Source organism: Mycteria americana, chromosome 3, assembly GCF_035582795.1.
Source record: "Mycteria americana isolate JAX WOST 10 ecotype Jacksonville Zoo and Gardens chromosome 3, USCA_MyAme_1.0, whole genome shotgun sequence".
Lineage (NCBI taxonomy): Eukaryota > Metazoa > Chordata > Aves > Ciconiiformes > Ciconiidae > Mycteria > Mycteria americana.
In genome coordinates this window covers 59,985,757-60,010,915 of record NC_134367.1, presented here as the reverse complement: position 1 = coordinate 60,010,915, position 25,159 = coordinate 59,985,757, and the positions used below count along the sequence as shown (strand labels likewise).

The 25,159-nt window shown below is 43.8% G+C and overlaps 2 protein-coding genes across 7 annotated transcripts in view; one reads left to right on the top strand and one right to left on the bottom strand.

Moving 5' to 3' along the window:
* The first annotated feature begins 9,748 nt into the window (after positions 1-9,748).
* HDDC2 (HD domain containing 2) lies at positions 9,749-17,869 on the top strand. The gene is made up of 6 exons (XM_075498677.1): positions 9,749-10,141; positions 10,737-10,858; positions 11,830-11,932; positions 12,548-12,616; positions 16,372-16,510; positions 17,731-17,869. Exons 1-6 carry the CDS (start codon positions 10,079-10,081, stop codon positions 17,823-17,825), a joined length of 591 nt encoding a protein of 196 aa, XP_075354792.1. The 5' UTR covers positions 9,749-10,078; the 3' UTR covers positions 17,826-17,869.
* Positions 17,870-19,824: 1,955 nt separating this feature from the next.
* The window catches only part of TPD52L1 (TPD52 like 1), a 63,021-nt gene continuing 57,686 nt past the window's right edge, over positions 19,825-25,159 (bottom strand). For all 6 annotated transcript variants that reach the window (XM_075498669.1, XM_075498670.1, XM_075498672.1 and 3 more), the window contains one exon: positions 19,825-21,636. In XM_075498669.1, coding sequence (XP_075354784.1) covers positions 21,505-21,636 — 132 coding nt within the window. In that variant the 3' untranslated portion in view covers positions 19,825-21,504. The remainder of the gene's footprint in view (positions 21,637-25,159) is intronic.

Below are 25,159 nucleotides of genomic sequence, written 5' to 3'. Positions count from 1 at the left end.
GAGGAAAATCAACGTAGCAGGAAATCCCCATGTTGACACACTCAGGTTGGTGCCACCGTTCTGGCCTAATCAGGAGAGGAAATGACTTACAAGTGAGACCTACAAGCCGGGGTCAGCAGCGTCTGTGAAGCAGCAGTCAGGGGTGTTTGAGGCTTGGGCTCGACTCTTCGTGGTGGCATTCAGTCACGTCTACAGCACCTTCTCAGCCTCCCAGCTTGTTAGGAATAATAGAGCCAGAGATCAAATGAAGAAGAAAAAGGTTACAGTAGAAGTCAAGAAAGGCTGTTTTCCTCCTTCCTGCTAACCCGCTGACGACAAGACTGCTTTATTCCCTCACGGGTTTCCACGGCTCCTCCAACACCGTTCTTCCTGGACAAAAGCTCACGTGCTGTCATTCGTCTTTGTAGATCTCTCATGCTTTGCCTTCTACAACTGTTCCACAATGGAAAACTTCACCTGTCACCTTCTGATTACTGCCATCCATTGCCACAAAGCAAATTGCTCATAACCCCCAGGAGGGCTTGTGGGGCAAAAGACAAAAGCTGCAGGTGCGTAGCATTTCACACATAGCCGATTTGGGGAAAGTGGGAATGGTAAGAAGGAGCCACCTCAGACATGCCTCCAAGAGGTGGGGTGCAGGCGTTCCCTCCAGCCATTTTTTGGGCTGTGGAGAGGAAAGCCACGTACACACCTCAGCCTCACCACAGGGTGCTCTGACCCACTGCCCCGTCCCTGTGGCAGGGGGACCACGACCCCCGGGGAGCACTGCTGTGCCCCGCGGCAAGCCATCGCTGTGCCCCGTGGGAATGCCAGTGCCCGCTGAGGGCAGGGCAGGGCAGGGTGCCAGAGCCTCACTGAAACCATATGGAGACCGTCACACACCGAACTGAGGTGGCTGAGAGAGGAAGCTAGTCTTGCCTGGCTTTCCCTGCGGTCCGTGTCCTCCACAGGCTGGTTCAGAGGTAGAGACTAATTTAAGGAGTGGTATCAGGGAATGTGAAAACCCTCACATTTTCAGCTGTCAAAGCTCATTAGGATTTTACCTACATGTCTCCTCCCAGCAATGGCATCTCAGCAGCATAGTGCCCCAAGACACAGTATCAGCCCCAAATGCTGCTGAGGTCAGGGTCCCCCCTGGGCCACCCAAACCCCTCACAGCTAAGGACTCTTATCAAAGGACTCTCCCCAGAACTTATTCATGAGTTGTCTTTAGAGTCTGCCCAGCTGAAAAGTACGGTGGCATTAAATTGTATACGCTTTTTTTTTTTAAACAAACAAAGCCTCCAAGCCTGACAGGCAAGGGCAGGGATGGGATTAGGCAAACATCCTATACAGACAGTTCCTCTTTCTGTCTGTCAGCTTGTAAGTGCTTTCTCTTCTGGAACTCTACAGTACTAACTGAGCCGGAAACAGCTATTTAAAAAGTGATTATAGTGTGACATTTTTGTTTGACCTAACATCAAGCCATGTGCAGCTTAAATGTCAGCAAAGCTATTTACTATAGGGACAGACAGGTCCTAGCATGCTTAAATCTACCCAGCGTCTTAAAACTGCTTGCTGTCTCCCCTCGGTGCACATGAATGACACTGAAGCCAAGACGTAAAGCACAGCGCTCCATAAGCTGCAATGATGGACTAATATGCTGGGTGGCACAATGCATTCAGCAAGAGGCTCACAGGGAGGAAGACAAAATAATGGATAACTGAAGTCAGTCTCAGGTTAGAAAGCAGAGGCCCGTGCAAAAGGTTCCTTCGGATTAGCAAGAGCATGCCAATAGCTGGCGTGTTTTGTCCAGGGATGTCTGAGGAGCTCAAATATTTGGACAAAAATAGCAAGCAGAATTCTTTTTTTTATTAGCGCAGGAGCTGCATCGGTCACACGAGAGCGGAGGGAGCGCAGCCCCCAGCTGTGGCTACGGGTTCTGCCGTCAGCAGCCTCCTTGCAGCCCCTGCAGCAGAGAGCTGTGGCCTCAGGGCTGTAGCCCCCGGGGCTGGCAGAGCACAAACCAGGCCGCCCAGCTGCGGCTGCCACGCAGGGTGACAGAGGGGAAGGGAGGCTGCAGGGCCGTGTCACCAGCCGGCAAAATAATAGCCGAGCAGTGGGGGAGCATGAGGCTGATGCTGCGAATTACGTGCATCTCTCCCTGCGTGAGAACCAACGGGAACGAAGCGCATTCAGATCCTGCAAAGCTGCATGAGCACATACAGCTATAAAGTGATAGACGGAGTTCTACATCATGAGCTCTCCCGGGAAGACAATGAACTGGTTTGCAACGGATGGAGAGAAGGACACTTATAGGTCCTTAGTGGGACCAGAGGCATATATTTGCGCAGCGTTCCAGTCTGACCTTCTTCTCAGAGCCTAAAATAACAAACACATCAGTGTGCCTTTATTTTGAGAAAACGTTGCTCACAGTAATAAGGGTGGGTGGGGGCACTCAAAAGGAAGCAGAGCTGTGATAAAACTTCCATTTTGTTCTTTCTTGCATGTCAGAAAAAAATTTACATTATAATTCAGAGTGCCTTTCAGGGTTTATTTTTCTTTACATTGTTACATGCCCGATCACATCTGATTTTGGAAGCTAAGCAGGGTCTGACTTGGCTGGCGTTCGGGAGACTGCTGAAAATGCAGTAGACTGAGCAGGATCTGTGTGCTCATTATATGAACACGCAGTGCCTAAAAGTATGATTGGGGGGAACAACAAGAATATTCACAGCTTTTCCATATTTTAAAATATTGCTTTTCTCCATATATAGCAACTGAAATAACACCATGACTGAAAATAACATCATGAATCTTAAATGAGTATTTTTTCAAATAATAAAAAAAAGAGACTGCTTGTGAAGACTGGTTAATACTTTCCAAAGAGCACAGAAAAACCCTTTGAGCAAACTGATCATCAGGTCATTAGAGATAGGAAATAAATTCTTTAATTTCTGTCAACTTGCCATTTACTTTACTAAGTGTTGACAGTGGCAGGGGACTGTAAAAATCTTTTCAAAACTCATTTAAGTACAGTAAGTGAAAACAGTATAAACTTTTTAACAGAAAAGATATGAGAGGTAGCCAGGGGATTTTTTTTATGTGGGGTTTACTGTTGTTCTTGGTGTTTTCAGTGACAAAGGGCTTAATTATACCATATAAAGGTTCCTTCCTTCTTGCTTTACCTTAGAAAATTCCAGAAGATCAAGGCTGATCTGTTACGATTTTGCCTGGAGGCTCCCAAGCAAGAGTTAAAACTTTAACAAAAGTTTCCTTCATTAAAAATGTTCATTAGTCATTCAAGTTAAAACAAATATCGTTTAAAAAAATAACAAATGTAACTAGAACTCCCTTCCTCTCCTGCTTTCTTATCAAATGTCATCAGTGGGTACTGCTCAGATCCTGAGTGGGCCTTGCAGTCCAGGGTGAGCTTCATTTTTTTTGTCGCCTCCTCCCCCCGCAAAGTTAAAAAGGCAAAACCGACAGTGAACGTGTTACAAAGCAAACAAACATCAAACCCATCTTTGAGTATCTTTCTTCCACCTTTAAACAAGAAACGAATATGATATGGCAAAGCAAGGCAAGCGTCACATGCTGTAAGCTTCTGCCAGGTAGCGCCCGAGGTGCCCTCGTTCGGCTTTGCAGCCCTTCTTTGTTATATCGAAATGTGAGGGGTTTCTAAATCCTGATTTGGATGCATCCCCCAGCAGCAGAGAGAAACCGACAATTACTGAAGCAAGGCAAGTTGTTTTCGGTTTAGCAGTTTTTTTCTAAGCCAGGCTTGTGGTTTCATTTAAAGTTTGAATGCTTCCATTCTCTGAGAAGCCCAGTGGCTTTTCAATAGCAGAAGATCAACTGATGTTAATCGGGCAGTGTGACCTAATCCTCTAATTCAGCTGCCTTTTTACATTAGAAATGTTCTGCTCATGTAAGACTGATTTGCTCTTAAATTGACTTTTTTTTTTTTTTTTTTTTGGTAAATGCGCTATTCTAAAGTTCTACTCCTGGCTCCACGGGTCTGGTACACAAATAAGGGAAGACCACTTTTTCTTCATTTTGTAGGTTTAGATAGGCTAATCCTAAGGGTTCTGATAGAAAAGCTCCTGTTAATCACAGAAAGCCCAAGGTGTTATGCAACAGCAGCGAGAAGAACATTTTTCTTTTCAGTGGTGATCCCACAGGTTGCTCACACTGAATGGGGCTACTCTGGTCAGCTATTGCCGACTATAGGAAGGCTACCCTAAGTGTAATTTCTCCTCAGCCTTCGGATACACCTTCCATTGACGTTTGCACGTTTCACCAAAGACTGAAACAATCTCCTGTTTGCCTTTTTGTTCCCCCACTTTGTCTAATGTGGTGGCCCTGCTGCGCTGCCGCATGTGAGGGGCTGCTCTGTCCCCCTTCCCTCCCCTTCTGCAACGTCCCCCTCCCTCCAGGCCGTGCATCTGCGGGTAGATGGCAGGTTGCAGCCACGCCTGACGTGCAGGGTCACCACAGGAGAGAACACAGCCTGCTGGGCTGCTCCACAAACGGCTGATAGCTTACACACCCAGATTGCCTCACGCTGCCACACGGACGGGGGCAGCCGGGTGACCCCCCCAAACACAGCCTGTCGGACTCGGCAGGGTTTCTGACACTGTAACAGCAGAAGAGCTCCTGAGCTCTACAAGTACCAACAGATAGACCATCAGCAGTGGTTGCGTCTACCGACCTTCACAGCAGCATCCCCTAACGAAGGCCACACGAGGGGAGCCTAGCCAGTTCATAAGCCATGTGCATTTAACTGTATTAATCAGTTCCCATGCACACGTTTGGAACTAAAACTCTACAAAGCCTTGGCGACAGCCATCGCTCCTACAGGCAACACATGGGTGTCTGCATTCCTGCACAAACCCAAAGGCCGGACCCTCCTGAAACACTAGGCTCTGCGGTCAAATGAGTGTTAGAGGCCAGCACAAATTAAGCGTCTTTCACTCACCCCTAGGCTGGATTATTTACAGATAACAACCAACCTATAGTTAACCCTGTCGATGTTAACCTACTTCCTATGACCTCTCCTGCTTGTAGAGCTGCGGAGTAAGTCTCAGCAGAAGGTGCCCAGCCCTGGGCATGGACATCAGCGCCTGGAGCCTCTCACCTGCTTCGGGAGCCTGCGTAGGGCAGCGCGGGGCTGCCTGGGCACGAGGACACGCAGCCCAGCAGCTGCGGGGTGTGTGGCGGAGGGGAGGGAGCCACAAGGCACGCACGTCCCTGTCACTCCAGCCGTTTGCTCTTCTCTGTGCCATTACTGAGGATCCTTGCATCAGATTTTCACTGGCTACTGCTACATCGTTGCTAAGATTGCCTCAGGTAAAGAAAGATGTAATACAGTCTGGAGAAATAAAATCTCCATTTACAGCATCTGGCGGGTGCTCTTCAATCTTTTTGCTCTTAAGGAGGACATCAGGGCTGTTGTTCCTGCCTGTCGGGTCTGTAATACACGATCATTTTGCTACACCCAGTGAACTACACAACTTTTTTTTTTTTCTTTTTTTTTTCCCTGCCAGATGCTAACAAATGAACCCAATCAATTAATTATTTTTCCTGAAGATATTTTGCCAACACAAGGTTTCCAGTGTCCATGTTGGCAGAACACTTAAGAGTTTTGGAAATCCCACGTGTTGTTGTTGGCGTTACATTACATAAACCACAAGCTGATTAAGATCCACCTTATGAGTAGTTAATGGGTCTGTCCCCAGCCAGCTGGCATTTGTGGAGATGATTTTCATATTACTGCACCAAGTGTGTAAAGCATCCCCTTTCCCCCAGCGCTACTTCTTAAAGAAATTGAAGCAGAATTTCAGCCTGGCATTGGGCAGCAGCAAATGTGGTCGAAGCAGAAAACTGTGGGCAGAGAGCGCCATCTCCAGCTACCCCATAATAATTACTCTGCGGTCACAAAACAACGAATTTGGTACTTCTCCTCTGGAATTGCCATCTGCTCCGCCAAAAGATGGAGGAAAAAAGCCATCTGAGACTGATGATTGACTTTTAAGCCTTAACACTATCTTAATATCCTGTAGGGAGACTTCGCAAATCCTTGCTAAAGTTTCTGAATTAAATAAAAAAGCTGCTTAAAATTGCAAGGAGCTGAGCATCCCCAATTTGTTTCTGTTTGCAGGCTACTTAGTCAAGAACAAAATCACGTCAGATTTTAATAGAGCTAAAATTTGTACTATATTATGGTCCTCCAGACTACAGAGAGTCTATGCATCTCATACTACACCTGATGCATTTGATAAGCACTTGGAAAAACTCATAAATGGTACCTCTAGTACTGTCCCAGAATGACTGGGTAGAAAACTAGTGTAAATAAGCGATATGCAAAAATAGCATACAAAGTGCATGCAGAAGAATTATATACATACAAATATTACAAAATTTACAAATATTACCAAAATTACACCACATAAATATTACACAATACATTTAATTACATAAATTCAAATATTACAAAATATTACAAAGATTACAGAGATTACATAAATACAAAAATTACATAAACACAAATACAAAAGAATTACAACGGTTGTATTAAGTACAAGCATATTTCGTGTACATTTTATCCCACATAAATGGTATATACGTTAGCGTACACTTTGAAAGAAATCCGTGCCAAAAAAAATAAAGCAAGACATTTTTTATAGCTGATGCTTGAGAAATTGTTCTCCACTACGATGCTAAATGATGTTGTTGCCATCCTGTTACCCAGCAGTTCTCTTCCTAACACCACGGGAAACCTCAGGTCTCCAGAGCATTCACAGCTCCAAAGGGTTCAAACGGAGCAGAGATATTAAGCGCATTGGAAATTCAATCTGTGAATGCGGGTATGCTGCTTTTGATAGCGTTCTCTAAACTAAATGGACAGCCAAGGTCAGGGCCTGTGAGCTCAGCCTCATTAATGCCATAGAAGAGTTTGTTCTAGAAACGTATCTTAAGGACACCAGTGGCAAAGAAGTTGTCACACAATAAAATTGAAAATCATGCCTCCTCATGTGTGCTGTACAAGACTCATCCATATTAAAGAATTATTAAAGAATTTGCAAAAGCAAATAGATTACTGGATTTAAAGGGCTATGAATACTAAACATGTACATTGAATAGAAAGATTCAGGAAGGGTTAAAATACAAGCATCTGTTATCAGCTAGCCTTAAAAATAGCATTCCTGAACCAGATACAGCATCTTATTTAAAATGCAAATTGTTAAATTACTTTGTGTTATTTTTTTGATTGTCTGAGTTCAGAAGGTATTTGACAACCATTCAGAAAATGAGAAGGATTCAGTTTGCAGCCACAGAGACTGCAAGATACAGAAAGAAATTTGATGAAGCTCTATTAGAAAGAGACCTGTAAAGGACAAGAAGGCAATCAAGAACAGCTGGCATGGATTTATGAAGGACAAATCCCACCTGGCCAACCTGATTGTATCCTGTGATGAAACGGCTGGCTACGCAGACAAGGAGGGAGCAGTGGACACAACAGATCTTGACTTCAGTACAGCTTTTGAAATAATTACCCGCAGCACTTTCACTCACAACCCAAGGAAATACGGCATGAACAAGCTGGCTGTTAGGTGCATTGAAAACTGCCTAGGCTGACGGGCTCAGTGGGTGGCAACTGGTGTCCTGGGAATCTGCCTGATGGCCATAACAAGTTGAGTACCCTAGGGGTTGATACTAGGGCCCATATAGTTCATTGTCTTCATCAAAAGCCTGGACCGTGGGACAGGATGCACCCTCAGCATATTTTAAGATAACGCTAAGTTATGGGGGATGGTTGACACACTAAATGGAAGAGCTTCAGTTCTGAGGGACTTAGAGAAGCTTAAGGACTGGGCTGACAGAAGCCTTAACATGTTCAACAAGGAGAAACACAAACAAGGAGAAACGCTCAGCCCTGCATCTAAGGCAGAATAAACCCTTCCATTGGTACCAGCTGGGAAGAAACAGGCTGGCTACCAGCTTTGCCAAAAAGGACCTGGGGTTATGTGAAAGCAAAGTCCAATATGAGCTAACAGTATGCTCTCATCCCAAAGAGGGCAAACCACACAGTAGCCTACATTAGAAAGAGTATGGCCAATGGACTGAGGGAAGTTACTGTCCCCCTCTGCTTGGTGTTGGTGAGGTCCTGGCTGGACACAGTGCCCAGTTTGGTGCTTCCCCAGATCAAGACGGGGCTACCAAGATGATGGGGATCTAAATCACACCAACCTGAAGGAGAGGTTGAGGGATCCCAGGCCTGTCTTGCCTGTTGAAGAGTGTAAGGGGTCACAGAATCACAGAATCACAGAATCGTATAGGTTGGAAAAGACCTTTAAGATCATTGAGTCCAACCGTAAACCTAACACTACCAAGACCACCACTAAACCATGTCCCTAAGCACCTCATCCAAACGTCCTTTAAATACCTCCAGGGATGGTGACTCAACCACTTCCCTGGGCAGCCTGTTCCAATGCTTGACAACCCTTTCAGTGAAGAAAAATTTCCTAATATCCAAACTAAACCTCCCCTGGCGCAACTTGAGGCCATTTCCTCTTGTCCTATCACTTGTTACCTGGGAGAAGAGACTGACCCCCACCTCTCTACAGCCTCCTTTCAGGTAGTTGTAGAGATCAATAAGGTCTCCCCTCAGCCTCCTTTTCTCCAGGCTAAACAACCCCAGCTCCCTCAGCCGCTCCTCATAAGACTTCTGCTCCAGACCCTTCACCAGCTTCGTTGCCCTTCTCTGGACTCCTATAACAGCAGCCTACAACTACTTGAAGGGGGTTTACAAATACAGCAGAGCTAAACTCTCCTTGGTAGTGGCAGGCAATACAACAGGAAATCATGGGCAGAAGTGGCTCAGAGGTCCAAAGAGGACATTATGAAGCAAATTATTTACTTGGAAGGTAGTTAACCTGGACAAACTATGAAGTTTTTATTTTGGGTGGTTTCAAGAGCTGTCAAGACGAAACTGCAAAAGATGTGATTTACTTTCAGCGGGGAGGCTGGACTGTGCAACACCCAGAAGTCCTTTCCAACCAACCTGTTTATGGTTGTGCGCAAATGTAAAGATGATGACTTTCCTGGTCTACGATTCTTGTTTATTGTGGGAAGATAGCCTTAAAACGGTCACCAAAATGTTGTCTGGGCTTTATTACTAATTTGGGAATGTGTTTAAGTATACACGAGCAAAAATAAAAATACTCTGCCATCTGTTCATATCTGGCAAACTGCAGATGTTCTTTTCTGAAAACAGAGTATTTCGTTGCCACATTTAAACCGTTATCTGCTATTTCAGTTGGCAATATAAAATAGCAAAGAAATGCAATGTATTTTGAAAATCCACCTATTGTAAAGTAATTCAGTGTGTTATTTATTCAACTCGCAAAAGTGATGGAAGTGCTTGTAGCCAGACTCCAGGAGCCCCCAAAATAATTTAAAACTCTGAGTGCAGCAACTCCAACAACTACCCTCTCTTCTGTGAATAATTACATGAGTTTGCACTATTTACTGTCGTTGGGTTTTTTTAAAGTATGCTAAAGGTCACTGCTATCATTAGTTTTGACTAAGGTATGAGTTATTCCTGCCTGCGCAATGCCCTTCCCCTCCTTCACAACTGGGACTTCTCCTCCCTTCTGCATCCCAGGAGAGGACCTTTCCCTTTCCCTTTTCCCTTCCCCACCCCCATCCCCATCCCCTTCCTCATCCCCTTCCCCTTCCCCTTCCCCATCAGCAGCCTTGGCTTCTCTTGCTGCTTTCCTCCTTGCAATCGCAGCCTGAGTCGTTATTATTAAAGCGCGGTTTGTGGTTAATTAATCCCTGAGGAGCCAGCGCCTCGGGAATACGGTTCCGCCCTGCGCCTGGGGCCCGCACCCCGCAGGCGCCACCTCTCCCACCCCGCGCCAGCGGACGGCGGCTGGAGCCGCGTTGCTCCGCAGCCGGTTCCGGGGCGGGGAGCGCGGCGCCCGCCCCGCCGCTCCTTTCCGTTCCCCCGGCGCCGCCCAGAGCCGCCGCCTGCTGCCGCCCGGGCCGGCAGGAGGGGGAGCGGGCCGAGGCGGTGGCTGCCGGGCGGTGGATGGCGGCGGCGGGGGCGAGCGGCGGCCTGCTGCCCTTCCTGCGGCTGCTGGGGCAGCTCAAGGTGAGCCCGGGGGCCGCGGCGGAAAGGCCCGGAGCGGGGGGCCCGCTGTGGGCCCGGGCGGCCGCGGTGGCTGGCGGGGTGTCCGCCCGCGGCCCTTCGGCCGGGGCGGGGGCCTTCAGGCGGGTTTCCCCAGCAATCACCGGGGTGGGAGCAGGGGCGCCGTTCGTGGCGCCCGGCCCGGCCGCCGGGGCCTGGCAGCGGGGCGGCCGGCGGAGAGCCGGGGCCTCCGGGGTGTGAGCGGCGGCGTGCCGCGGCGCCTGCGAAGCGCAGACGGCCGGCCCCGGTGCTGGGCCGCCGCGGGGAGACGTGGGCGCCGGCCGGGGGAGGGCTTCGGCGTGAGGGCCGTGAGGCCGAGGAGGGCGGCCGCTGCTGCTAGTGCTGGTGCGTTTTCCTTGCCGGTGAACAGCAACGTGAAGGCATCCCGTCGCGGCCTCGGGGGAGCCCGGTCGCTGGGGCAGGTGTTTCCCGGAAGCATCAAAGCTCGCCGGAGCATGAGGTCACTGTGGGGCAAAATTTCTACTGGCGTCTCTCAAGTGAGGTCCTTCAAACCCTAAGGTTTTAATGTTTACGTTGCTGTGACGCTCTCCTCACGCAGAGAGTACCACGGACAGGATGGGTGTACAGGAACGTGGCGAAGCCGGAGAGCGTATCTGATCATATGTACAGGATGGCGATGATGGCTTTGGTGACCGAAGACAAAAGCCTTAACAAGGACAGGTGAGACTGCCCCTGGTTATCGTGACCATATGTTAATGTAGTGGGAGAGCTGCAACCAAAATGCTAAAAATAGCTGTCATCCTGAGGAAGAGCTTTTAAAACACACTGAAGGAGTTTGAAATCCTTTCCCCTCTTCTTTTCCCTCCATCCTTTGGACAGGGTGCTGTTTACCTGGAGAGCTGAAAGGGGCTAAAAACTTTTATTGCTAAGCTGCAAGTGCTGAGGCGAGTCTTTAATGCAGAGGCTCTGAGCTGGCCTTCTCTCAAGCCGTGAGTTAGCACACTGCAGACACTCCATTAAAACGCAGTTTGCAGTAACAGACAGCAAAGGCAAATCCATACACTGTGTGGATTTTGGCAGACGGAGTTAGCACTCAGCAGCAGTAAGGAACCTCAGAAATCGTCTAGCGTAGCAGAGAAAGCGTCATTGTTGAATGAGTCGTCAAGTCTAGTATGGGATCGTGGTTGCTTTGTCCCTTCAGGAGCTGATGTGAAGGCTTTTTTGAGTATTCTGCTGCAGACTGGCATAGCTACAGAGCTGTGAGTGTCAGATTATGTACTGAATTTGGGATGGCTCCAATCAGATTACCTTCTACCTGTTGCAGCGTTAATGTGACGTGTATAATGTAGTTAGTTATCACAACATCTCTGAAAGGCAAGCATACAAAAACTAAATACCTTACTTTTGAATGCTATTCTCTGGTACAAAGTATATTTATACTTAAATCTATGTTTACAAGCAGCAGTAGCTAGAAATTGGGCATTAAAATCATGTCTAGGTGGAAAATACTTCCCTTAGCAAAGAAATGAAAAATGTTATGTGAAGTTTAAAGAAAAAAAACAAACAACCTGTAAAATATATGAAGGGCATAAATTATGCTAAAAATTAAGCTAAGTTTCTTAGCTTTATTAATAACAAGATATAACTTAAAATGCTGAAAAACTAATTATTCTATCTTTGCTTCTTGTCAGATGCATACGGTTAGCTTTGGTTCACGATATGGCTGAATGCATTGTTGGAGATATTGCTCCTGCAGATAATATCTCAAAAGAGGAGAAACACAGGAGAGAAGAGGTATGGACAAAGGGAGTGAAGCCACATTGGCAAAGCCTTCTGCATCTTTCTAGTGTTCTGGTGGTAGTGAAGGGACCCTCTAAGCAACATAATACTGTCATTGGAATTAGGCAAGTATGCCACAAACAACCAAAGTTTTCAACTCATTGTGATTTTTGTACATGTAACATCACCAAGTACAAAGTTATGGAAGGAGAGCCTTTGAAGTAATTTTCACGTTGGCCATTTATTCCTGAACGGGCTGGATTTTTGGTAGACTGAATTAGTCATGTTGACCAGCCTTACCAAGAGGCGAGGAGCCGGGAGAAGGTGCACTGAGAGGGGTGGACGACAGTTCGTGGCGGATCATTTGTGTGGTGCCAGATCATGTGGTTGTGACAGAGACTTTATTTAAACCGTTTGCACAGGACTTAAGCAGCTCCCAGAAAAGATTCTTCACTGAGTGGTCCTACTGTTTCTCTGGCGGATTTATGTACATGTGCACTTTAGAATAATAGACTGTGTAGTGTATGTTTCTACAAACTTGGTAACAAGTAGTTAATTCTTCAAAAAAGATCATGATAAAAATGTGCTTTTTCAAAAAATGGATAAATGGAAATGGCTTCTTTTTTCTAGGCAGCTATGCAACAACTGACTCAGCTTCTATCAGAGGACCTTGGAAAAGAAATCTATGAACTCTGGGAAGTAAGCTTGCATTCTTTTAATCCTTTGCTAAAATTCAGGGTAACCCATTGTCCTCTTCCTGTTTACCTATGAAACTGGGTCATCTCTTATTTTGACCTCAAGCAAGGTAGATTCATTTGCTTGGGAGATGAAGCTAACGGTATGAATCAGGGTCACTTTGGAATCCTTTTCAAACAGAAACCCCAAACTTTGGTAAAATAACCAGCTTCTGCCTTTGGCCTCTCAGAGTTCCAGATGAACCTGTCCAGGGCTTGGCTTGTACAACTGAAGAAGGGTTTGTCCTCTACATCCAGCCCTCTTGGGATATAAATCTGGTTTTTTACTACATTATCTCTTCTGTTCACATCTGGCCATTTGCAGCTCATAGTCTTTTAATACAGGAAGAAATAATGGGAGCTGATGATGCCATGGAGTATTTTCTGGGTTTTATGCAAGTAATAATTTATGTGGCTTCCATTTCTTTATTATACAGCCCATTAGGCTAAAATATTTAGTATTAACTTTTGGTTTAAACTTAAATGTGGTGTACTGACACAGAACAGTGCTTTTCTACAAACAACACAGATTGCTGGCTGGTCTTGGGTACCTTAGATGTTTGTATTGGAAAGCATCTTCTGTATTTGAAGGTGATTTAACTTTTTGATGTGAACTCATGCTGTTAATTGATAAGATCTTTTATACTTGCAAACTAGGGATGATTAGATTATTTCCAAACAATTGAAGTTTATAATTACTGTGCTTTATCTCCTCCTGGCATATAGTTGCATGAGGACAAGTACATCCACAATCTCTTGTTCACATGTTGTTGCAAACATGTTGTTGCAAACAAAGCATTATATGTTTCTTGGACTTTGTGACCTGAAACTGTATTTTATGCTGATACTCTTTCTTTTCCAGTTGGACTGTATTTAAATTCCAGATATTTGCAGCCAATTTCTGGCTTTTGTTACAGCACCTTGTTTGGTTTTTTGTTTTGTTTTGTTTTTTTCCTTTTTTTTCTTGCTGTAGTTGTGTGGTGAAGCTGGCAATGGGGATGGGTTTTCAGTGCTATAATTCAAGGTAAAGGGGGTAAACCAGCATAACCAGATCTGGGAAATAATGTGTGTGCATTTGTTTAGTGAGCACTGGTTTCTTCTCCCTTGGGAAGCTGTTATAGTTGAGGAAAAGGAGTTTTTAATAGATAAGATTAGTCCTGTAGGACTTTTTTTTTTTTCATATTTTTTTTTTCTTTGCCTCAGTCTTCTCTTATGATTGTATAAGAGCGGGTCCAGTATGCAGTTAGTTCTTCAGCATGTTAGCTCTTTATCATTCTCATTAACCATAATTTAACATATGCACACTTTTGATCATTTGTTCTTTGTTTCTACCTTCAGGATAATTTATTGGCATTGAGTCTCCAATGCAGCAGTATGAGTGTAACCCACATAGCAGCGAGTGTAACCTAAAAATCTAATATTCACATGTAGTCCCTCTAGTCTTATTTTAAGTGGAACAACTAGGTGGTGCTTAAAAAGAAAAAAAGAAAAGAAGGGGAAAAAAAAAAAAGGGCAGAAAATAAGAAGCCTCTGATCACTTCATGATACTCTGCTCTCAGTTAGCCAGAGGCATTTCCCTCTAATTTCTTTTTGTGAGTGAAGGAAGTTATGGCTGAGTGCTGAACAGTGGCTGGGACAAGACCTGTTGACACTCTTTGCAAGTCCTTCCTGCACTGCTCTGCTCTCATTTCTGCCCCTCTTTCCCTTTCAGCCCTCCAAGGACTATCGCTTTGGACTGTATTGGTGGGCACTCTGCAAGTGTAGTGTAGGGGAAAAAGGTAGCAGAAAGATGCCTGCGATACATTTTCACTTTATAACTTAATCCAGAATATGTTTGAAAAAACATTAAAGTAAATGAGTCAGCACACTTCAGCTCCGTCCTGCTTTTTTATTTTCAAGAGCAAAAACACGGGAATAATTTTTAAAAGACAGACTGTGGTGTTTGAGAGACCAGTTACTGTTTTGCCAAAGTATACTGCTATTTCACACTCTTAAACACCTGTGGGGAGGAAACAAAAGTGTTTATTTCAGCACTGTGCACAGTTGCACTTATAATAGCTGATGTTTCTTGAGGTTAATGTGAGCTGAGGTATGAATAAGATCTGGTGGGTTGTATGGCACAAAGGGGTTGGTTACAGGTTGATACTCCCAATTAATTGCTGGAGGTGGGACAGACCTTTACAAGCGAACAGCCATAGTTCTCCTTCTACTGAAGTTCTCCTTTGTAATGCTGCCAAGAGTTTGTTCTCTTCGGTGGCCAAAAAAAAAAAAAAAAAAGAGTAGAAATAAATAGATTTAAGAAAATAAGAAGTAGTATTTAAACAATTTAAAGATGTGGCAAAGCTCAGACTGAAATGAGGGGAAAAAAGGTAAAAAAGTTGAAATGAAATTGATTACTAAAATAATGGTCAAAATGTAACTGAAAATTCAAAGCATCGTTCAAACCCCAATAGAGTAGTATATGAATCAGTCATGGCTTTCAAAATCTGGACTTCTGACTTTCAAAGGTAAAGCAATAAGCATTAAGAACAAACAGGCTCCTAGTAGTATGTCAGACAAGGAAATGACTGTGACACTTATCTGAGCATCACTGCGCTGAAATTACAACCCAGGATCTTGCCACTGTGAATGACAACCACACCCACAGTAGCCTTCGTAAGATGCAGAAAGAGATGCCATGTTCTTTGGTCAGTAGGAAAAACTCTTCCTGCGCTTGTGCTGCTCTCATCTGCAGAACTGCTGTGCGTCATGGGGTGTGTGGATCTGAAAGCACAGATGGGCCTGGGGTGTACTTAAACCTCTGGTCTGATTATTGGGGGTGGTGATGATGAATGGGGTCAGACCTGCCGAGGGTATCAAGGTGATGGTAACCTGCACAGAAAGAAGCCTTTGCCTGCGGTTGGTTTTGGAAGTCAGGGGAAGACCAGCTGATAAAGACAACAAATACAATGCAGTAGATTTGGAAAAGAAACAATGAAATGGCAAACCCGTCTGCAACCATCACTGGAAGCAAATGACAAGAAGATTGTTCAGGTTGACTAGAAATGTGAATGACTCACAAATATATACTGATGATGCCTGGAGAGGGGGAAAAGATAGCAGAGAGATTAAAGGACTTAAGGGGTTTCCTCCCCTTCAGACTTCAACGACTCCCCTCCCTATCTCCTAGGAGAGACATAAAGACATAAGCAGCTCAGACAGATTAGACCAAAGAGATTAAGAAAGAGTGACAGGAGAAATGTAAAGAACAACTCCTTATAAAAACAGCAAGGGGTGGAGAAAAGTGCAAAATAAGTCTTAAAAATAGGTAATGGTAATGCATAGGCACACAGTATGGTAATTCATAGCCTTAGCCAGGCCTGAAAAGATCTTTATACATATAGAATGTTGTTAAATGGAATCTATTATTTAACTTGTATATCATGTAGGGTTGTCTCCATATCATCCCTGATTCAGCCAAAACACTTGGTATGTTTTTAAGTTAGAGCACGCAAAAGAATTGTGTTCTGAAGTCCTATTACATTTAATAGAAATTTAGCATGTACTTATTTCAAGTGTTTTGCTGAATAGCAGTCTTGGAAAGACAGTGAAAGACGTAACTGTCGTGAATATTTATGGAGTGGCTTGTACTAATGAAGAAAATTCTAGATATATAAAGAGCTTCTAATACTCTGTTTCGGAACAACTCAATTTTTTTCTTATAACTGCAAATCTGTTCAGGAATATGAAAACCAGTGTACTGCAGAAGCCAAGTTTGTAAAACAGTTGGATCAGTGTGAGATGATACTGCAAGCATTTGAGTATGAAGAGTTGGAAAACACACCTGGCAGACTCCAGGATTTTTACAATTCAACTGCTGGTATGACATTTGGGCTTTTTTTTTTTTCCCCTTTCATAAATGAAATGAAATATATAAATTTCTTTTTTCCAATAGACATTCAGAACAAGTGAGAACTAGTTATTTTACTCATCGCTCAAGTACCCTACATATTTTTGGGGAAACTTACTGCAGTGTGAACATACCTTACATTTACTTGTATGTATTGAACCTGAGTCTCGTTTACACTAAGTTCCTTTTACATTGCTTTGGACACCTAGAGAGAGGCCCAGCTTTCATTACACTTGCATGTGTTTAAGGATCTCCCTGTACCATCAGAGCAGGTATAAAGGAGGCTTCATTCTTCACTGATGCTCTGACAGCAGCTTCTTTCTACTTTGTTAGTGTTTCATGAACCAGTGAAGTAGAATTTGTTATCCCCACATGAGCTGTGGTCCTGTGTGACCTGCTCAAGGCACATGTGAAAACCAGCTCAGTGAAATGTTTTCGGTGCAATTGTATTACTTTTTGTTCTATCCACTGCTTTTCATCCTTTCCAAAACAAACTGATAGTGGAAAGGAAAAATAGGTAAAATAATAGTCTTTATTATTTTAGCAAGGGAATTGAACACCAGAAGAGGACTGTGACTCCAAGTTATCCTATCCTGGGAAAAAACTAGGGACAGACAAACTCGGGGAGAGGACCAGCAATCACCAGACAGAGTCCCTGACAAGTCCCATTTATACTTTGGTGACTCTTCAGGGAAATAATAATCCCTCTGAAAAATGCAATAATTTGATTAGGGAAGAAGGAAAAAAAGGACATCATCAGCATAGCTGGAATACTTAATTTTCTAGTTGACATCTTTGCCCTCCTACTAGAACTCAGTAACTTAAACTAAGCTAGTGTCTCAGTAGGGCCTAGAGCATATACCCCACATGCACCTGTAATTGGGGTGGTTTCCTGGAGCTGGATACATAGCGTGGGATTGTCCTGGTCAGGGTGCATCCTCTTTTCAGCTCTGAAGTGTCTTAATGGAGCATGAAATATTTTTATAAGTTTTGAGGGGAAAATAGCTGTAACTGCTCTTACAGTTACTCCATAGTTGGAGTAAAATGGGAGTACTCTCTTTCTTAAAAGAGTAACTTGGTGCTTGTTTTGAGCCTAAAGCAACATCACTGCTAACTTTTCACTGCCAGCCTTTCGCACATGGGGAAATGAGAGCATTTTTCATTAACTTTCCCATTCTTTTGTTTTGCAGGAAAGTTCGTTCACCCAGAAATACTCCAGCTTGTATCTCTGATTAACACAGAAAGGAATAAAAAAATAGCTGCTACATCTCATCCAAATTCCTGAAGTGTTCCTAAATGCTGTAGCTATAATAAATATTTTGTTTTACATTCTGTGCATTATTTTTCCTCCCATAACATCGCTAATTCTGCTAGCACATTTTTTTCTGTGCATTCACTGGTGAGAATCCCAGGACCACTTAGATAGGAGCAGGTAGGATAGTGACATCCCAGATCAAAGGCTGTGTCAAGGACCAAGGAGTTAGAATGAATTTGTTTGGGTTTTTCCTTTTTTAAAATCAGCCTCTGATTGACGCAGTCTCCTAAATGCAATTGTCATCCCCTTTAAAGGTAGGTAGTCTAGCTGAGAACACACCTTCAGGCACCATGACTCCAGGAGGTGTCTCCTTTACACAAACTCGGAGGCCTGACGGAAGCTCATGGTGCGTTCTGCGGCTGATGCCTTTGGCAGAGGCACGCAGTGCTGTGCAGAGCTGCTGGGAGCTCTTGCCTTAGCAGCCAGCACAGTGCACAAAATCTGCAGAGCACGTTGGTCCAGGTGAGACATGGGATGCCTGCTCTGCTCAGGGAACCCCGCAAGGCAGCAGTTGTGCCCTGTGGAGACCCTGGAAGAACACACTGTACTTTACTGAGCAATAGGAAACTGATTAGTGGTTATTGCTGGCTGTTCATCATGCTGCAAGGGTGATGGAGTGGGGCCTGCTGAGCTTTGGCCAGGGCCCATTATTCTTTAGCATTTTTATTATACTGAGATGTGTACAAACCATCATCTCTATTAGTTTGTATTGAATACCAAGCATGAAAGAGCTACAGACGCATGGGAAGAGAACTGAGAACATTCTCCATGAACAAGAAAAGTGGCCCTTAAAGAGACGTTTGACAGAAACACAGCACAAGCGCTACTCCAGCAGGAACAGTTGGTTCCTCCAACGCAGCAGGAGGCTTTACTGGCTGGCAATACGCTGTTCCGCAGGGGGGCCAGGGGACGGAGTGCTGAACCCCAGTCAGCAGTGCAATGGTGCAGGGAAAGTAAATATTATCCTGGGAAAGAGAGACACGGTTTGACTGTGCGTTGTGTGGGGTTTGGTTTTGTTTAAAGAAATCCAGCAGGTACTTTGTGTAAAATTACTTTCCCTTCTATGTGCTGCAGGTGCGGTTGCGTGTCAGTTTTGGGCACTGCATTTTAATAGAAGTAGGAAGGGGTTGGCAAGAGGCTGGAGGACAAAGTGCCATCGGAAAGCGTGAGCTGTGATGACAGGCTGATAGAAAGGTTAGCAAACAGCCTGTGGGGCTTCAGGCTTCCTAATGCAATACTGAAGTGTGCTGTTCGCGTGTCGGGAAAGCGTGCTAGGCCCTGGACATGCGACCCATGGGAGGAAATCACCTCCTCACATGTCTTTATCCTGACCTGTTCATACCAGCACTGAGCCTACACATAGTGGCAGCTGCTGTAATGACAATAACATGCAAGGATTTATATGGAAGAGAAGCTTGTCTGGCCAATCTACCTCCACTAAGTCTACTTGCACAAGCTCTTTAAATTATGCTCTTAATGAATGCAGTTAAAAGCAATTTACTGCTTTCCCAGAAGCATTTTTCTCTATGTATCTGTATATACATCATACATACATAAATATATAAATAAAATGAGGTCTAAGTCAGTGTCCTGTACAAGATAACAGTGCTTGGACTCCATGTTTTAACTTTGGTTTGGCTGCTGGCCCTGCTCAAAAGGTCAACAGTTTTAGACCTAGAAGGTGTTTTCTGCCATGCATTTCATTTTTACTGAACTTGGTTCAATTATTTTTCTCCTTTGAACCTTAAAATTTTCAAAACTTTGGCCACAGATTTCCATGGGGAATTTCAGGTCCAGAAGGGACTGAACAGATTTTTGAAAAACTGTAGGAATGGCAGATTATGTTCTTGCAATTTACCTCGATACTCTGCTGTGACATAGCAAGGCTTAGAGATGCACAGTAATGCTGGTAAATACATAGAATTAAAAAGAAAACATCACAAAGCGTAAAAGAGTAAGAGAGAAATTTATTTTTAATAAGAATATCACTAACTTCATTTACACTAACTTCATTTACACAAACTAAGGTGACCATTAATATCTTGTTTATTTAAATAAATTCACCCTTATGCGCAAAACCACAAAATAAGCTGGCAAACTGTCACAAGGAAACGGTACTAAAAAAACCTAATTAAATTTGCTTCCATGCTAAAATCACACTAAAGAGGCATTTGCTATAAATGTCCAAAGTTAACTTACATCCTGTAGAACATTATGAAAAGACTTCCAACTTTGTAAAAACTATAACAAAAGCCACATAGGAAAAAATCACTTAAAGCCAAGTTTCCTCACAAGATTTTTAAGCAGTCTGTAATGTTAAACTCACTAACACCGATTTGAAGCTTTGGCTTATGCTCAAAAAAATGCATCTATTTTGAAAGTAGCCAGACTGTTTTTCTATACTTTATTGATAAAGTTGTGCTCATCTCAGCCTGGCGAGCTGAGTAATGCAACATGCAGACTGACATGTGCTCACTAAACAGCAAGATAGCGTCACAAGTGTGCTGCTCTTTTCTTAGAAAAAAATGTTAAAAGGATGCAAGAAAACATGCTGAAGCAAAGCTGAGAGATGACTCGCTTTTGGTGATTAAGCAGATATAATGCCGTTGGTGGAATTATGTCCTGGAGGGAAGCACAACAAAATTAGACACCAAAAGTGAAGTACCTACTCCTCCTGTGTATTGTAAGATAACAGGGTTTATGCTAGCAGCTCTGAAATGCGGACTGAAGGCATGGGCTCTCTAACCTATGGCACATCCTAAGCCAATTGTGATTTTGTATTCTTTCACTTAAGGCTGTGTCTTGACTGAGGCTCATAAATTTACCTTCCCTTATTTTTGAGGGGAAGATATGGAGGCAAAATTATTAGAAGTTCCCTCTGCTCCAGTTCCCTTTGTAATTAACTTATACTGTCAAGTCTTATCAAACCACAGGGAGCAAGCAATGGAACATATTTTTAAACTGAAGCTTTTCCAGGTACAATGATCATCTTAAATCAGCAGCTGTGATCGGTTCCATTTCTATATGAATAACTGGGTGTCTCTTCCTGTCCTCCTTAACTCTGCTGACTCATGGGTGGAGGGCAATGCCAGACTGTACCAGTGAAGGAGAAAAAACTTTTTGTGACAGTAAGTGATTTAATTCCGTTAGGAAACAGATCATGTGCAGACACTCCTGAGCACAGGGCACGTGGTATGGCTGGTAGACAGCTGGTATATGGGCTATTGCTGGCAGTAGAAGTCTTTGCACAGCTCTAGGTCCATCTGTCTGATGTGGCACTGAGAGGGGAGTTGGAAACCAACAGATAGAAAAGAGTAAACTAAAAGAAATAAGAAACAGAGACTGGGAGACTGTTGGAGGGAAGTTACATGAAAATGAAAACTATTTTGGTCACTTAACGTAGAATTTAGAGCATTGTAAGTCGATGGCTTGCGTGTGGTTTCTATGGTGTACAAAGTACCCGATGATAAAGTGGCCCATCCAAAATACAAATAAAGAGGGGAAACGTTTCTCCAGCACAAGGCCAGGGAGGCAATTTTCCAAAGCTGACAAAACCTTGTTGCACAAGCTGGGGGTGAGGGAGGTCTAAAAATCACTGGCTGGGCAAGTCTTTGAAGAGAGGCATGTGAGGCTCAGGAGGGCCTGCGGTCTAACACTGAAGCTCTTCTTCGCTCTCAGGAAGTCGGGTGCCAGCAAGAGAGCTCTGAGCGCTGGCATGGGCTGTAGAGCTGAGAACTTCTTCAAAACTGCCCCCTGTGTGGCTTGTCCCACCAACCTTGGTCTGAAACAAGGCAAACAAAGAGAACAGCAAGTTCCTCTGCTCACACTGCAGCAAGTCCCATTTGCATTCCACCCCACGGCCATGGAGGGCTGGGAACTGTTCAAAGCAGGCAGAGAACATGTGGGGTTGGGTTTGTCTTAGAACAAAAGCTATAAAAACAGTAAAATAAAGGAACCCCTCTCCTCCTCCAGTTTCTAAACTGCTAGGCTGCAATCATAATATCTGCCAGTGGCATTTATCATACGCTTAAAGAAACCAGTCCCTAAGTAGATCCCAGGCAGGATCCTAGATCCTACCAGTAAACTTAGCACAGTTCTTTACGTGAGTAGCTCACACTGGTTTCAATGTTTTTTCCAGTTCTACGCAGGCTAAGAGAAGGGTATTAAAATGAACTGGTTCATTTGCTGAGTAAAGTGGCCCATCTGCCAGCAATGGTAACACAGCTGCTCTCAAAATACATAAACTGTACTGGGATTTCAGACAGTAGAAGGCATATAGTAACCAAAGAACAAAAGAGCAGCTTGTCTCCCTTTAGGTACTTGTAGCTGTCTAGATACTGATATATAAAACGGCCCACAGCATTTTCCTGTGGGCAGGGGGCGGAAGAGATATCCAATTACATTAAGGAAACATATGAGTATGTGCTCACAGGTTATCTACTTTCAAAATGCTTCAGTTTGCTGAACAGTTTGTAAATATAAGTATTAAAAAGAAAAAACAATGACTAAATCTCTGAAATAGAATTTTCCTAACAAAAGAGAGAGCCTTATCTAAAGATTTGGAAATGGTCAAGACTAAGTGACGAAGAGACAAAGATGTTTTGACTGGGTTATCTTGGTAAGAGAACATTCTTTTGTGGTTTGACTTGCTGACATGCCCTCTCGAAGTTGATTCAAGCCTGAAAATAGGGCAAAACTTTTTACTCCATCCTAGAACTGCAGCAGGACTTAAAGACAAGCTGGCCTTTTTCCAGCCTGTCAGCCACTGAATGCTTAGGAAGATTATTTTAATTAAATGAACTTTGTGTCCTAAGTTTCCAAAGGATTAATCCTATATAATCCTTTGTTTCATCAGCTAGCACAGGAGCCTGCCTAGCTTAAAAGTTCAATAAAATAAGGTAGTAGTAGGCTTGATATTTGCTCTGACAGTTTGAGTCACAGTTACTAAAAGTTCCCATCTCAAGAGGTAAAAATCTGTATCCAGTCTAGTGGGCTGTGCTGACTTTCAGAAAGTATCGGTCCATCACTGATTTTTGCAAACAGCAATACAAAATACATATATTGTTAAATGCTGGTAGGCCCAGAACTTGCAGTGAAAAGGCAGCCACTGCCTAATAAAGCTACTATTAAGTTTTCATGGCAAAACTCATGACTTTTATTTGCCAATTAAAATTTTCAAAAGAACATTGATTTGGACTGATCAGAGTGATTGTGAAAGTAGACTATTCCTGCACTATTTCAAATGACTCGGATAAGGTACATCTGAATTTGGACACCTCAAAATCAGAAACATCAATGCAGTTTCATCTTCCATTTGCTTTTCTGCCTACTCTTCCATCTGCAAACAAGAATGATGTAAGTCACTTTACTGAATGCCTCTGGCCAATACCCCAGTGTTTACGCAAACATTTAATTCATCGGTGTTCTGATTTTCTGAAAAGTTGAAGAGAATGAGGCACCCAGGTCCCACTGATTTCCAGGGGAAGCTGAACACTCCTAAGAAAGAACACTCCTACACTCTCCTAAGAAAGCTGCAACCCAAAGTCCAAACTCCAAGAGCAAATAAAATCCAATTTGCAATTTGACTTCTAAATGTATGAAATCTGAACAGCAGTTTTGGCTGACTGCAGAACATTGTAGGACCACTGAAGATCTGTAGCTAATATGGGAGGCAGGGGGAAGATGTTAAGGCTACTGCTGTTCTGTTCTTTTTTCAGAAGCCTCTCTGGGAAGTTCTCCACTTTTTCAGACCACAACAGGATCCTAGAATTGAAGGGACAGCCTACGATTTCTCCCCCCACACCCCACCCCTCGGTCTTCCTGATCTTGCAAGCCTTGAAACAGAGGCAGGGAAAAGGAAGAACAGTGCTGAGACATTCCCAGTTGTCCACAGCCTACATTGGTGGCACCCTAGGTCCATAACTCCAGCTTTCCTTTCTCCATTTGCACAAAGAAATGAAAGAAAGAAAGAGACTACAGAAAGAAAATATTTCAGAAAATGTCAGGGGGTTTGCCAATAAAGATGGACAATGAAGGCTTCATGGGATGTGGAAGATGACTTTAGACTCAAGACTTTTTGTTTTGTCCTGCTTAATTGAAGATTCCTTAAAGGATGATCTGAGAGCACTCTGAACACGATAGGCTAAGAGCTGGCATGACAAATATTCTCCTCTAGAACACTTTTGCTTAATCAGCAAAATAAGATCAGGCTCCTCGAGCAGATCACTGTGAGAAGAAATGGTCTTCTGAGCTGTGCAGTTTGAATCGACTTTTCCTCTTTCTGAATGACACACTGAGGTGACTGGAAACAGACACCCCTCCCTTGACGCAGAAAGGACATCAGTCACATTTGTCCTTTATCCCTCAAAGCAAGGCAAAAGGCTTTAAGCTGTCCCTCTCACAGGTTGGCCTAAGTGTAGGAGGAATGGATTTGTGGAGTCTAGAGTAGTCTAGAAGCAAACTTGGGAGCTAGAAGTATTACTGAAAGCCCTGAGAGTAGGTTTAGTGACTAAATGAGTAAATGGGTAGAAAAAGCGCTGAACTTCGCCAACTGGTGAGTGGTGAAAAATGAAAAAAAAAAAAAAAAAATCCATTTCAGACCTCAGGTGTTCCAATGAGCTGCATTCCTTATCTAAATGGGTAGGAACACAAAGGGATAAGCAAGCGATACACTTGACTGCAATGGACACGAATTCAGACCTTCCAAGCTGATGCACCCCACTGCATGAATTATTTCTCCTACAGTGAGGTTGAGTATAAAAAGCATTTGCAGCTAAGGTGAAAAGAATGAGTAAGTAAGTGTATACAGGCACTGAGCTGGGGCTCTGGAGGTCTGTGGTCTGTTCTCGCTCCTTGGGATGCTCTTAGTCTTCCCTGGGATGCTGCCTCCCACCTGTGAAACTGAGATGACGTTTCCTTCTCTGACACAGCGCAGTGGAGATGGCATTACCCTACACTATCATGACTTAAAGTTGTCGGAACAGCCTATCACTAAATAAATGTGAGCACTCAAAATCTGAGAATGATAGAGCAACTCTGCATTCTTTGATGGACATGCTTATTTAGAAACATAAAAATAAATCAAGCTCTCTGCTGCTTACTTTCCTCAGACACTGACTGGAAAATTTTATGTGCTGTACGATTTCACAGTGGCATGGAAAAGACAGACCTTCCTTGTGCACCTGCAGCTTCAGTTCTAGCTGTAATTTGCGTTTTCTGTAACAAGGAATGTCCTTCTGTCCCAAGTGGAAGGCCATTTCTTGCCTTTTTAATGCTTTACAAGTTATAACGCCCTTTGACATTAA

Coding starts and splice junctions, on each gene's coding strand:
- HDDC2 (XM_075498677.1), top strand. CDS start 10,079: ATGGCGGCGGCGGGGGCGAGCGGCGGCCTGCTGCCCTTCCTGCGGCTG. Junction 10,142..10,736: donor GGCTGCTGGGGCAGCTCAAG/GTGAGCCCGGGG, acceptor CTCCTCACGCAG/AGAGTACCACGGACAGGATG. Junction 10,859..11,829: donor AAAAGCCTTAACAAGGACAG/GTGAGACTGCCC, acceptor GCTTCTTGTCAG/ATGCATACGGTTAGCTTTGG.